The 14,960-nt window shown below is 31.4% G+C and overlaps 2 protein-coding genes across 2 annotated transcripts; both read left to right on the top strand.

Annotated features, from left to right (window-relative positions):
• The first annotated feature begins 4,854 nt into the window (after positions 1–4,854).
• LOC127256517 (dehydration-responsive element-binding protein 2A-like) lies at positions 4,855–6,658 on the top strand. Its single transcript, XM_051282567.1, has 2 exons — positions 4,855–4,996; positions 5,423–6,658. The coding sequence occupies exon 2, from the start codon at positions 5,433–5,435 to the stop codon at positions 6,450–6,452; it is 1,020 nt and encodes a 339-aa protein (XP_051138524.1). The 5' UTR covers positions 4,855–4,996; positions 5,423–5,432; the 3' UTR covers positions 6,453–6,658.
• A 7,325-nt stretch (positions 6,659–13,983) lies between these two features.
• On the top strand, positions 13,984–14,752 carry LOC127256336 (abscisic acid receptor PYL4-like). Its single transcript, XM_051282307.1, has one exon. The coding sequence runs from the start codon at positions 14,050–14,052 to the stop codon at positions 14,674–14,676; it is 627 nt and encodes a 208-aa protein (XP_051138264.1). The 5' UTR covers positions 13,984–14,049; the 3' UTR covers positions 14,677–14,752.
• Positions 14,753–14,960: the final 208 nt, after the last annotated feature.

Below are 14,960 nucleotides of genomic sequence, written 5' to 3'. Positions count from 1 at the left end.
AAAATTTCAAATGGGCTATTTATTTTCTTGTGGTGGGACAACAATCTATTGAAGATCTGTTAAACAAACGATAACAATAACTTCTTCAAACCATGCTAAAATTTTAGCAATTCACGAAGCTATTCGTGAATGCATTTGGTTAAGGTTAATGACTCGCCATATTAAAAAAATTTATGGCTTGAAATCTGATGATGCATTACCTCCCACAATTTCATTTGAAGATAATGCAGTTTGTATAGCTTAGTTAAAAAGAGAATATATTAAAGACGATCGAACAAAACACATATCCCAAAAGTTTTTTTTTTTTTTCACTCACGATCTTAAAAAAAAATGGTAAAATTAATATGCAATAAATTCAAACTTTTGAAAATTTTGCAAATTTATTAACCAAAGCTACCGACTATAACATTCAACAAATTTGTGTGAGAAATTGAAATACGTTGGTTAGAAGACATCAAATAAAGTTTTTCACAAAAATCTTGTACTTTTTTTTCTTCATTAGATTTTTTTTTTTTTTCACAAAGTTTTTTCTAATAAGATTTTAATTACACATATTATAAAGTATCCAAAGGGTATTATGCACTAAATAACTTATACAAAGACATAAAGTAGTAGAAATTGTATAGTCATTAAGTGGATGCTACGCAGTCTACTTTATACTACACTTTTTCTTCAACTTACCCTATTATTGTCGCTCAAAATATGTTTCAGCAATTTATTGGAGCGAATGAACTGAAAATTGGGTGAATTCTTCGACTTCTTCCAAAAAATATCTGGAACCACGTCAGAACGTTTGATAAAAGGGATGTAAAGAAGGAAAGTTTAAAGAAAGTAGGAAAAAGTAGCAAGAAACTTAGGAAAGCAAAAAAAAAAAAAAAAAAAAAAAAAAACAAAAGTAAAACAAGAAAAAGAAAAGAAACGAGATAGGCTCTACATGAAGAAAAAAGTAATGAAAAGAAAATAAGCTGCATAAAATTTTAGTCTCAGAAATATGGTGTAGGCACTCTCAAAATAATTAAGCTTTACAAATATATATATATATATATATATAACACTATTTTCTAATCTAGCTTTACGTATTGATTTATCCATAATCTCTCAATATCAAATAAATCAAATCTGTTTGGACCTTAGCTTCAACTGAATTTTAATATGGACCTTTTTTTTCTTCTAAAATTACCACTCCTTGGTACTTGCTTGTCTTATCTTTGTTAATTGAACTGTCTCCAATAATTATTCTCAAAATAAAATTTTAGGATAACACTCATAAATATGAAATAAAATACAAACACCATAGAGTTGTTTCTTAATTCTTATATCTTACTCATTTCGTCCATGTAATATGGATATATTACTGCATATACAAAAATTTACGTAAAATATAATTAGTAAGTAACTAAGAACTGTATTAGTAAAAATAATTATTGTATAACATAAATAAACAGTTTAACTAAAACTAAAAATTTTAAAAAATTTAAAATTTAAAATATAATTAGCACATATGATTGATATTTTCAAAAAAATAAAAAAAAATTATATAAAACAGAAAAAAAAAAAAGATAAATTTTTGTAGTACAAAGGAATAGTATAATTACATCACAACAACATCATCAATCTTGTATATCTTGCTATAATTACATCACAACAACGTCGTCAATCTTGTCTCAATCCAATCTCTCTCTCGAACCTCTCTCTTTCCATACATATATATATATATATATATATACTTACCATACAATATATAATAATACTCCTCCGTTCCAATATAATAGCGTTATTTACCATTTTTGTTCGTCCCAAAATAATGGTCTCATTTCCATAAATAATCATATTATCATAAAATTATCCCTACTTTTTCAATATTATTACACAATTGCTACTACTTTTTACACTAATATACTTACAAGGGTAAAAAAGTCATTTATCTTTACTTTTTACCAACTATTAATATAATATCAATATTTTTTAAATCTCGTGCACAACACAATAAGATTGTATTTTTGGGACGGATGGAGTATATAGTATACACCACTCAACACTAACACACAATTTCGTGTATATATATATACTCTAGTGGCCCGCTGACGCGCTACGCTGCGTCACGTCGGATGATATATTTTGTAATATAAATTTTGATGTATATTGGTATTGTAAAATTTAATTACTAACATTCTATGTATACTAAGTAATTTAATAATAAATATTGTTACGATGAAAATATCAATAATTATATGTTTGTTCTTTCGACAAATTTTTCTTATACGATTATCAATATATAATACTCCATCTGTCTCAATATAATAGTCTTGTTTATCATTTTTGTCCGTCTCAAAACAATAGTCTCATTTCCATAAATACTCATATCACCATAAAATTATTCTTACTTTTTCATTATTATTACAAAAATGTCACTACTTTTTATACTAATACACTCACAAGAGCAAAAAAATCTTTTATTTATACTTTTTACCAACTATCAATATAATATCAATATTCTTTAAATTTCGTGCCCAACTCAAATAAGACCATAGTTTTGGGACGGAGGGAGTATATATATATTTATTATCTCATAAAAAATTAATATCTCATAAAAAATATTTCCTCCTTACAGCTCTAAAGTTCTCATTTATCTTTTGCTTAATTGTATTTAATATTAAAAATATTTTTATATTTGTATAATTTTTTGTGCAAATATCATTATAATAATATTATAAGACACAAATAGACGTATTTTTGTCATTTCTCTTTATTTGTACTACGTTTCGATATAATAATTAATATTTAAAAATCAACATGCAAAAAATAAATAAGATCTTTAAAGTTGGACGGAGATAGTATTATATTTATATTACTTATTCAACTTTTATACTTCATATAAATATACATATATATACATATATACAACAAACCCTATATATTTCTATTATTATTAAAATCATTTATTTATGAGTAATAAGACTTAATCTATGTAAGAAAGAAAAAAAAGAAATATAGTTATTGAACAAAATTTAAATTAGACACTTATAAAACCGTACAAGAATAATAATATTAAACAAAAAAATGTTTATGTTCTTGATAATCATAATAAATTGTTGCTTAAATTTATTACATATTTTTAAATAATTGGCGCAAAAATCACAAAAATAAATTAAATACAATTTTTCATGTTAAGGAATATCATAATAATTTTATTAAAAGTATAATTAAATATAAGCAAAACAGGGGATGGTGGGTTGTTAAGGGGAGAATGAGTAATTAATTAATTTATTATTATTATTATTTTTTTTGTCAAAAACAATACACGGTATTTTTTTGAAACAAAAATATTCTTTATACTTCATATAAAAAATATATATTCGAACTATTTCACAAAACGAACACAATTGTTTACAAAGCAAAGAAGTTGTTAGTGCAATATCTGAAATGTTAGTGCAATATCTGAAATGTCTATATTATTAATTACAACAAATATCGGTATGTATGTTCGGAATTTGGATTTTGATTTTAAGATTTAAATAATAAGTATTTTGAATTTGAATAGATGTATGATGTGATATAAATAGTTATTGATGTAGTATTTTAAATTTAAAAATAATTTTTAATATAATATAAAGAATAACAACTAAGTATTTGATTTGATATTTTTTTAAAAAAATTAATGAATAATAAAGATTTAGTAAAATTTTATAAAATAATAATAGAAATCCAAAAATCAAATAAGTGACAATAGGATAGGATAGAAACAAAAATTGAAACAAATATACAAATGCAATAGACAAGCAATGCGAGGTTGCAAATAATAAATAAAAATAAGGGTATTAGAGTCATTTCAAGTGTAAAAAAAAGGTCATAGGTATATATTAGTATTACTATCTATATACTTATATATGTTTCTCCCTCCATTCCAATACAATAGTCTTCTTTATCATTTTTGTTCGTCCCAAAATAATAGTTTTATTTTCATAAATAACTATATCACTATAAAACTATCCATATTTTTTCATTTTTATTACAGTATTGTCACTACTTTTTATACTAATACATTCGCTCACAAGAGTAAAGAAATTTTTTATCTGTACTTTTTACTAACTATCAATATAATATTAATATTCTTTAAATCTCATATAGAATATACCTTTTTTTTTTTTTTTTTTTTCTTCCATTCGTTAAACAATCAAGGCGAATTGCAGAAGGCAGAAACCGATTATGTGGAAGTGAAAAAGCGCATCAGTTTTTTCGCGAAGGAAATTTTCGAACCGGACAGCCAACAGTTCGATTAGGCGTATGATTCAAATAATATTGTATTGCGTCATGTCTATATTGATTATCGTGAAAAAAATATTTTAATTATTTTATTATTTATTTACTATAAAAATAAAAATAATAATAATAATTTATTTTATTAAACTTCATTGTCCGATCAAATACACATATATTTGTATCGCTAGGGAGTAATAGAAATCCAAGAGTGGAAAATTTGACTTTAATTTTAACTTAAAGGCGATCGGATTAAAAAACGGTGAACCGCCGGCCCTTCCAACGGGTTTACGAATTCGGTTGGCAAGTATAGCAGTGCTGACCAAATTGGTAAGGTCAAAAATGTAATAAAACATAATTAAATAATAATTAAAGGGAGAAGACTGTTGCTTAGCTCCCAAGCAAAAGAAGAAACGAAACCCTGTACTTCTCTCCATCTAGTAAAATTGTGTGGTTCGAGAAGGTTCACGTGACACGTGCAGAAATCTCGGCGCAGGAACTGCCACGTCACCGTCTGAAACATATCGAAAAATCTGGATGCTCCCTATTCAGAAATATCTAGACGAGGATAGATATAAATACCCCATTCGCTCTCTCCTAATCCGATTTCGCTTCACAATTCACATTTGCCCATCAACTCATTTCAATTTCAACACCTAGTAAACCTGTTCTTAATCCTGTGTGCAAATCTGTAGTTTTGGAGTCACAAGCTTGCGTCGCTAACGGAGGTAGTGAAGAGGTACGTCGGGCTGTGTTTGAGAATCAGATGTCATCGTTTTGTTCTTCGATTTTGATTTTGTGCATCATTTTTTGTGGCAAGCTTAATAGAGCTCTCTTGTTATCATATACATATATGTATGCCGTTTTAATTTATGTTTTGGTAAAGTTGGATATTCTCTGAGCTTTGCTTCCAAAGAGAAAATGATCGCTTTCTTAGTGCAAGAGGTTTTGGATGATTTACAAATTGCATAGTAGCTGATCTTCTTTCACGAAAACGTTGTTTAATACCTAATTGTTCTCTCGTTTCAATAATTTTTTTTTAACAGTGTCTTTGATGAAATGATAAACAGCAAGCGTTTCTTCTAAGTCAGCTGTTTTTATTGAATTTGGCAACCATATGTTTTTTCACTTATCAGTAATAACTTGAACTTTGTTGATTCTACAGATAAACAAATATGGCTATGTTGGATCAAAGATCTCACGTGGTTTCTCAACCCATTGATTACACAAAGAGAAGGAGATCAAGGAGCCGGAAGAGCGGCAACAAAAGTATTGCAGAAACACTCGCTATGTGGAAGGAATACAACGTAAAACTTGATTCCCTTGAAAATGGCAACAAATTGGAGCGCAAAGCTCCTGCAAAAGGATCAAAAAAGGGATGTATGAAAGGGAAGGGAGGTCCTGAGAATTATCATTGCAAATACAGAGGGGTTAGGCAAAGAACATGGGGCAAATGGGTTGCCGAGATTCGGGAGCCCCACAGGGGAAGCAGGCTCTGGTTAGGCACTTTTGGTACTGCACTAGAAGCTGCTTTAGCATACGACGAAGCAGCCAAAGCAATGTATGGCCAAACTGCAAGGCTTAATTTCCCGAATCACAGCCCTTCCAAGGTAGAAGATGTTAAAGATTTGCCTGCTCCATCTGCTACAGAGTCCACAAGTTCTAGCCTCTCCGAAGTCTGCCATGATGATGTCAAATCTATGATGACCGAAGTTCCACCGATGAAAACTCAAGAACGCCAGTGCCATGAGGCGAGCACTCCAATGAGCACAATCAAAGACGAAGTAGTCGATGCAGAACCCGACAAAGAATTAAAAGAAAAGGCTAAAGTTGATTCGAACATGGATGCCTATGTTGGGAACTTTACTGGCCCAAAGAAAACTGATCCGGGTGGCTACAATGGTCACAACATCGGGTCTTATCCATTCATGGAAAACTTTCCATTGGATGAGATGTTTGATGCCGAAGAGCTTCTCATAGAATTGGATTCTACCTCAGGCAATGTGGGATCAGCTCAATGGCAGCATCCAGATGCCCGGCGGCCCGACAGCCTTGGTGATGATCAAAATCGAGAGCAAGAGCATCCACGAGACAACGGATTGGATTTCTTGAGGCCGGGTAGACCGGAAGACGACAACTATTTATGGAATGATACTCTCTTGGATTTTGATTTCGATTTTGACTTGTGCGTGTGATTATGATGGAGAGCTATTTAAGAGTTCCAAAGGAGAAGACACAGAGGGGAAGTATGAATTATACAGAACATAGTATGGTTTTTCTAGAAATTACAGCAGAGTTGTAGAAATTCAATCTCTGCTCACAGACAACACAACACAGTACCGAGACTTGTTGTATGTTTTGATGTATTCTTTTCCATTTGTTTATTTATTTTTTTCTTTCATTTTTTTTACCTGAATCCCCCAAGTTTTAGCTCTGTGAGGGAGAGGCTGTCGATTAACTTTTATTTTTTGTATGATTATTTTGTATATCTTGGTGCTCATAACCAAGCACTTACTCCGTAAGTAATTCCATGTACATAATAGTGCAGTCTTCTATTTTTTTTTCTTTGATTATTGATTTAACCCTGTGGTTTACACAGTTAATTTATGCTTTAGTGTCAATATTTTGCAGCATTATTTTCCTCCAAAATGCAGAATTTGTTGGAAGCGATTGTGATTGTATTTAGATACATTTTAAGTTTTGGTTGAAAATAATAGATTATTAAATAACAAATAAATATTTAATGTGATATAATAAATATTGAATTTAATAATATATACGGAAAATAGTTTTGTTATAATATTTAAAACTAAAAAATATATATTTTATTTATTATTCTTTGTGTCTCATTTCAAATGGGTCTAATGGGTCTTCTGGGAGCTTTTGTAACAAATTAGAAAAAATTTCTTTGATCATATATCTAGCTATTTGTTTGTTTCTTACAAAAATTTTAGAAACATTATTATTATATTGGATAAGTGTGTACGGATATGAATGCTGGACAATGATGTTCTGATCAGAGAAGAAACGAAGAAGGGAAGGGTTTGTATACTCAAGTGTTATCTGTTCGGAGAGTTTTGATGGTGGAGGAAAATTGAGTTTTTATCGTTTTGGCGAAGTTCGTATAAATAGAGGAGAGTTTAGAACGCTTTTGCATAAAATAAATTCATTTAAAGTGTGAATAGTCATCGATTAAAAAAGACAAAGTAACGAAAATCATTCGTAGAGACACCGGGTGAAGGTCCCAAAATATATAGTGAACTAATGAAAACAACGTATTCACAATAGAAGTACTATGAGAGAATGACAAAGCAAGTTGTTTCCCCAACGAATAATTCACACAATTAAAAGACTTAAAACTGACATAACCCAAAAGATCCTGACTAATCAAATATCTGAGTTTATTGGAGGACGCATGACTAAGACAATGATGTCACTGAAGAAAGAATGGTGTAGAGGTAGTGACAACAGAAATAGAAGGACGAGGGAGCTGAAAAGACTCAAGCTTAAATAAGTTGGCTTCCTGCCCTTTCCGAGGGTCCTCTCGGTTTGTACATCCTGAACCTGCACATCAGAAAAAGAGGATCGCTGTGAGACCTTGATCAACTAATTGACCAACTGAGATCAAGTTTAAATTTAATTAGGGAATACAATAGGTATTAGGAAGGGATAAAGACGAAGTGAATATACATTCGGTGTGGGTGATACGCATATGGGTACCATTTGTAGTAATAATAGGGGGTAGGGATGATGCGGTTGATGTAGAGGTCAAAAGGCGAGGTCATATGATTACTACAAGGTGTGTTTGTTTGGGGGTATAGATTTTGAGTTGGAATTTGAATAGTAAAAATTTTGAATTTGAATCGTTCTGTGATGTGATATAAATAGGTGTTGATTGATTTTTAGTATAATATAAAAAATAAAAAATAGGTGTTTGATTTGATATTTTTTGGGAGAAAAAATGAGATAAATAGTGTATTTAAAATTTAATCTCCCAAACAAACACACAAGTAGAATCAAAATACCAAGCTGATGTAAGAAGAGCCTCCAAGTTCTGAATCGTAGGAGGCGCACGCGCAGGCGTGGCAAAGGCTGTGACGAATGAGGTACTAGACTGAGGAGATCCACGAACATGCCGAGGCTTGAAACTACTGCTGCCAGAGAGAGACAGCCTAGTAGGGAAATACTGTATAGTATGGCCTAAAACATGACAATAATGGCACTCCACATTGGGGCAGTGACCGAAGTTGTGATCAGAAGACTGACATAGTTTGCAGTGGAGTTGACGACTCTGAGTAGGAGTTCGAGCTGTGACTGCAAGAGCAGAATCAAGTGGAGGAGCCTTGGCCAGGTGAAAACGAGTTTCTTGAAAAAGAATATCCTGAATAGCCACGTCCAATGTAGGAAGCTGGTGTCGAATGTAACAAGGAGGCACGAACTGCCTCATACTCAGGATGCAAATCCATCAAAATCTGAATGAGGCGGAGATGATCAGGATTGATCTCAGTCTGATCCAACCGAAGCCAAATGGATTGCACTTGCGTAAGAAAGTCGTTGAAAAATTGTCATGGTTCCTGTTTTAGACCATGGAGTGTACTTTATGGCTGATAATAGTACGCCAAACCAATAGGATGGAAGCGGACTGCCAAGAAATCCCACGTTGCCTTAACAGTTTCAAATTGGGCAAGTTGCACATGTATTACCGGAGTGGAAGTATTCTGCAACCAGGTAAGACTCTGATGGTTCTTACTGTCACAATCCTCAAAATTTTCAATATATGCTTCAACGGCTTTATGGGTAGGCGCGCTTTCACCTATAGAAATGGGAACAATAGAAGCAACTATATCTAGGGATGAAAATAGGCTGGTAAGGCTGAATTTTTTTTTTTAACCTGGCCTAGAAGCCTATTTTAAAACTACATAATATTTTTATATATTTATTTATCTGCAAATTTAGTTAGAAATAAAAAATAAATAAAGTATAAACAATTATTTAATATATACAAAAGTTAAAAAATTCTATTTTTTATAATAAATTTATAATTAAAATTATTTAATAAATATTATTATTAGATAGAAAGTTATAATTTAATATATAATTATAAAAAGTATTTTTATAAACAAATAATAATATTAAGTAGGCTGACCTGTTAATTAAAAATATATATATATATTTTAAAGCCTAAGCATGTTCTATTTAAATAAAAAGGCTTTAAAAAAAAATTTGACCAGGCTAGGCCTCACGTAGGCCAGGCCGTAGGCCCCTAACAGGCGGTCTGGCCTATTCCCATCCCTAACTATATCCCCGGTAACAATCCGCCATAATTTCCTACCTATCAAAAAGATTTTAATCGATTGTGTCCATAAATTATAACTATCCCCAGGTAAAGTAATATTTATCGGAACATGGTGATCCATCTTTTCCATATCAAAAGAGAAATAAACAATAACAAATAATATCCAAAGCTGAAATCGCAAGATAAAAAATTAACTGACAGAAGCACGAACAGAAGATCGAATCAAATTCGAAACACAAAAGAACTGACGATCACAGAATAGTGTTCAAACGATAAAACAAATTATACCATGAAAGATAAAATCGAATCCGAGCAAAACGCCGGAAAAATATCTAGCAGCCATCGCCACACACGCCGTTACGCACCGCCTAGGCGTCCAACGGCGAAATTTTTGTCAGGTGCGTGAGAGCTCCACACGCCGCCATTCGCCGTGATTTTTCGGATGCCGGCAAGTCTCGCGGCGGCGTACTTGGTGGTGGGGACGGTGTCGATCGAAGGTCACCGGAAGGTAAAAAATGGAATGGGGAGTGTGCTTAAGTTATCTGGAGAAAAATTGAGGCTTTGATATTACGTTGGAATAATTTGTATAAAGTATATTTCTCGAAAATAATAATTTGAATACATCGACATATTTATACAAGGAGATATGGACTGGGCTATATACATAAATTATATATGTACAACACACAGTTAAAAAAATATAGTAATATAATTAGTTTAATTAATTTGTGTAGTATTTGTAATGCATTGTTATTTTAATTGTTTTTTATTTAATAAAATATTGAAATATATTTTTATTTTTTAATGTTAAATATTTTATATTTTATATTTTCAAATTAATACTTAAAAAGATTATTCTATCAATTGTAAAATGGTAACGAGATAACAAAAAAAAAAGTAATTAATTCTAATAATTTTAACATAATTAAAAAATAAAAATATAGTGTGATTATATAGGTGCGTTCATTTTGTAAAATAATTTTAAAAAATATTTTATATAAGAAATTGTGTTATAATATTAAAATGATAAATAAGTATAATATACTCATTTTTGTGGGAAATTTGTGTGAGGTTTCTTACAAAAAGAACACCCATAATTTTTAATTTAAATAATATTTTATATAAAATTCTTCCAAAAAGTAAATACTGGAAAATGAAAGACATAAATTAAATTTAATTATTTATAATGATAAATATTATAAATGAGTTTTTAAATTTATCCACTTTCATAAAATATTGACCATCGTTTCTAATAATAATACATTTTTTTTTTAAAAAATAATACTATCTCCACCACTTGCGTATCTATCCATTTACTTTTTGCATTTTATATAAATTTTTTTAAATGTCATTATACTAGTATTATAAAATACTAATAAAAATATTTTTGTTATTTTCCTTTAATTTGTACTACATTTTGATATAATAATTAATATGCAAATATCAACTTACAAAGAATAAATGGATAAAATACACGGTGGACAAAGGTAATATAATTAAATATTTTTACAATTTTCAATAACTTACAACAAAACACAAAATTTCTAAACACGAAAACTAAGTGACCTTAGTTTTTTATTTTTGAAAAAAAATAAAACACAAATTCAAAATTGAAACCGACCGTTTTCAAAAATAAAAAACAAATTCAAAATTGAAACCGACCGTTTAAACGATGGTTTCGGTTCGATTTGTGTCCGAGTTTGGTTTGAACCGTAATCGAAGGTTCAAAAATCGACGAACCGGCAGTTCGAAACCGAATGAGCAAGTTTATGTCAGACCGCCGCTGTGCGATGTCTGTCGAAGAGTTGCAATCGCATATTGAATTGAAGAGAAGATGGTAACATTGGGACGTTGGAAAAGATATGGATACTAAAAATCAATTTTACATTCAAAACATCACATTATAGAACTATTCAAATTCAAAATTTTTACTATTCAAATCCCAACTCAAAATCCAAACCCCCAAACAAACACACTTAGGGTGTGTTCGGTTGAGAGATTTGGACAAAATCTCACTATTCATCCAAAATTTTCCCCCCAAAAACATCAAATCAAACACCTATTTTTTATTTTATATATATATATATATTTAATTTTTACTAGTTATTTATGTTTATCTTGTTCTTTATTTATCTCCTTGGCTAATTTAGGATTCATAAATGGATTTTAATTTAATTTAATTGGGATTTGAGATAGATTTATTTCATCTTTAATTTATTTTTTAAAATTTTTTTAGAATTTTGTTTGACTGTTTGTGTTATCGTATGAAGAGATTAAAAAATGTGTTTTGGTCTATAGGGTGTGTTTGTTTGGGGGTTTGAATTTTTAGTTAGGATTTGAATAGTAAAAATTTTGAATTTGAATAATTGTATGATGTGATATAAATAGGTGTTGATGTGATATTTTGAATGTAAAATTAATTTTTAATATAATATAAAAAATGAAAAATAAGTGTTTGATTTGATGTTTTTGGGGAGAAAAAATTAGATGAATAGTGAAAATAAAATCAATCCCCCAACCAAACACACTTATTTAAATGTTATAACACGTATGTTTTGAGTTATGTTTTGTGTATTTACAATTAGAACTATGTTATGTGAATGTGAGTGTTTAGTTTTAGATTTTTTTTTTTTTTTTTTGGATGAAAATTTTGTGATAAAAAATATTTTAAAAAATAATTTAATTTAATTTATTTTAATTCTAATGGTATATATTTTTTAATTTAATTGAAATTAATTTATGGTTTTTAATAAGATAATTTTTATTAAAATATTTTGTTAGAATGAAGAGATTTTTTTGTAAAGCACCTAAAGGTTTCAATTCAATTAGTGAAAAATTTAGTACAAAATACAGGAATGACAAAGATAATGAAATAATAAAATAATATGATGACAAATTCAGATTTCAGAAAATGATATTATTGTAGATCTTAGATTATGTAAATTGATTGATAGTTATCTAGTAAGAGTTAGAGACAAATTGCGAAGAAAATATTTGGCTAAGGGCCTTTGTCAACATCGTGGGCATAACTTTCCAATTACAAAATTTGGTGAGATTCGAATATTGTTTCAAGATCAGTGGTTTAAGACGTATGATTGGTTAGAGTACATATCTACAATGTTGCATATGGTCTATGGTGCTATTTATTTTTAATGAAGATAAATATGGGGATACCGCATTTACTGAAATTGGATTTAAGATTTTGAAAAAAATTAATAGTCATCAAGGGTCAATATTTAGTTCACACAATTTTGCTAGCACTATGTGTATTGGATATAAAAATCAAAGAACCAATGTAGATTATGTTATGATGCAAAAAAGTTCTGAAATGGACGATACTTATCATACTCAATTGACTGCAATTGAGAAAGTGATTCAATATACTTTAGGGAATGGCTTAGCTTTTTGTGGCCATGATGAATCGACAAAATCCATACACTATGGTAATTTTTTGAGTTTTACAAGTGATATGGTGATAGCAATGAAAATGTTAAAACGGTAATTTATTTAAATGCTTCAGAAAATAAGCAGTTGACATCTTTATACATTCATGAACAAATTATGAGTGCTTGTGGTTCAAAGGTGAAGAATTTTATTCTAGTAGATATTAGAGATGAATGATTTTCTCTTTTGATTGATGAGGCTTGAGATAATTCTTTAAAAAAATAAATGTCTTTAAATGTAAAATTTATGAATAATTTTGAAGATATTAAAGAACGATTTTTTTGTATAGTGCATGCTACGGAGACTTTCGCACATTATTTGAAAAAAAAAAATCTATTTATTAAGTTTTTGCAGGATGAATTACCACTAATCATTCAATGATTAGAGGTTAAGGTTATAAAAAAACAGACCCTAATATTAGGATTCTAAATTCTCCTAAAAAAAAAAAAACAGACCCTAATATTTCATATAATTATGAGAATTTAGAATCCCTAAAACAAAATACGAGTCAGTCGGACTATTGTCTGAATTTTGCGGGCGAGTTTTTGAATGTCCGCCAAAAAAGTCTTGTAGAAGGAGGAATTCTAAAACGCGGCACTGTAATTGGTCTTACCTTGCTCCGTACGTGCAGGAGTTCCATTCACCAGACCAGATTCCGACCCCGCATCCAGCCAACATCAGGGGTATTCTGGTCATTACACCGAACCCATGCCATTGCCAGGCTGACTATTGGTAGGGCAGGGGCAGAGCAGTCAGTCTTCCTTCCTTCCTTCCTGGTGTGGTGACTGCTAGATTAGATTAATCTTTCTGCCACTTGCTTATCCCGCCCACTTGCACTTTCATTACAACTTTTTTATTAATTAATTATCAATATCTTTATCTATCTTTATTGCAACTAGCAGGGAGGGAGCTACACAATTTCCATGTCTCTCTCCCTCTCTTTCAATACGTTTTCATACGTATTTATACGTATATATATATACAGGTATATAAATCAAATCTCCATCGGCGCCGTGGATTAATTATCCATTGTTGTGCGGGTGAGCACAAAAATGCCCTCCTCGCTTCACCTTCATAGAATTAATTCAATAACCGCCTCCGTCGGGCATCAGAAGTCGGGTAGGGTTTCGTGGGTTTGTCCCGTCACTGGCGGCGACAATGATGTTGTAGTGCCGGAACGCGTGCTGCGCCACCACACGCACCCAATGGGACCGAACCAGTGCTGCTCGGCGGCGGTGCGCGCGATCGAGTCGGCTCCGGTCGACGTGGTGTGGTCCGTGGTCCGCCGGTTCGACCGGCCGCAGGAGTACAAGCACTTCCTGAAGAGCTGCCACGTCATCGTCGGGGAGGGCGGTGTGGGCACGCTCAGGGAGGTGCGCGTGGTGTCCGGCCTCCCCGCAGAATGCAGCACCGAGAGGCTGGAGATCCTCGACGACGAGAAGCACGTGATGAGCTTCAGCGTCATCGGCGGCGACCACCGCCTCCGCAACTACCGCTCCGTCACGACGGTGCATGCGGCGGCCTGCGGCGGGGCGGTGGTGGTGGAGTCGTACGTGGTGGATGTGCCGCCGGGAAACACCAAGGAGGAGACGTGTGCATTTGTGGATACCATCCTGCGCTGCAATCTGCACTCATTGGCTCAGATCGCTCACAATTTGGCCAGAGATCACCCTAATTAGTTTTAAGTAATTATATTAATTATTCATCTGATGTAAATTTAGGGAATTTGGATCTTGATTTTTGCGAACAACTGTTTCTTTTCTCTTCGTCTCTAATTTGTTAAATGAAGATTGTTGGAAATGGAAATTGGATCACCATCGCATGAAATGGTATATATGTATTTTCTTCATTATAATCTTCCCTCTCATCGAATACTTCCTCTGTCCCGGATAAATTATCCACGTACCAAAATTTAAATAAAATATAATTAATAAATAATTAAAAAATATATTATTATAAATTA

Source organism: Andrographis paniculata, unplaced genomic scaffold, assembly GCF_009805555.1.
Source record: "Andrographis paniculata isolate CXL003 unplaced genomic scaffold, ASM980555v1 Contig55END, whole genome shotgun sequence".
In the NCBI taxonomy this organism is placed as follows: Eukaryota; Viridiplantae; Streptophyta; class Magnoliopsida; order Lamiales; family Acanthaceae; genus Andrographis; species Andrographis paniculata.
This window is presented reverse-complemented; position numbering and strand designations above follow the sequence as displayed.

Excerpts from the sequence above, each read along its gene's own strand:
- LOC127256517 (XM_051282567.1), top strand. The coding sequence starts at position 5,433 with ATGGCTATGTTGGATCAAAGATCTCACGTGGTTTCTCAACCCATTGAT.
- LOC127256336 (XM_051282307.1), top strand. The coding sequence starts at position 14,050 with ATGCCCTCCTCGCTTCACCTTCATAGAATTAATTCAATAACCGCCTCC.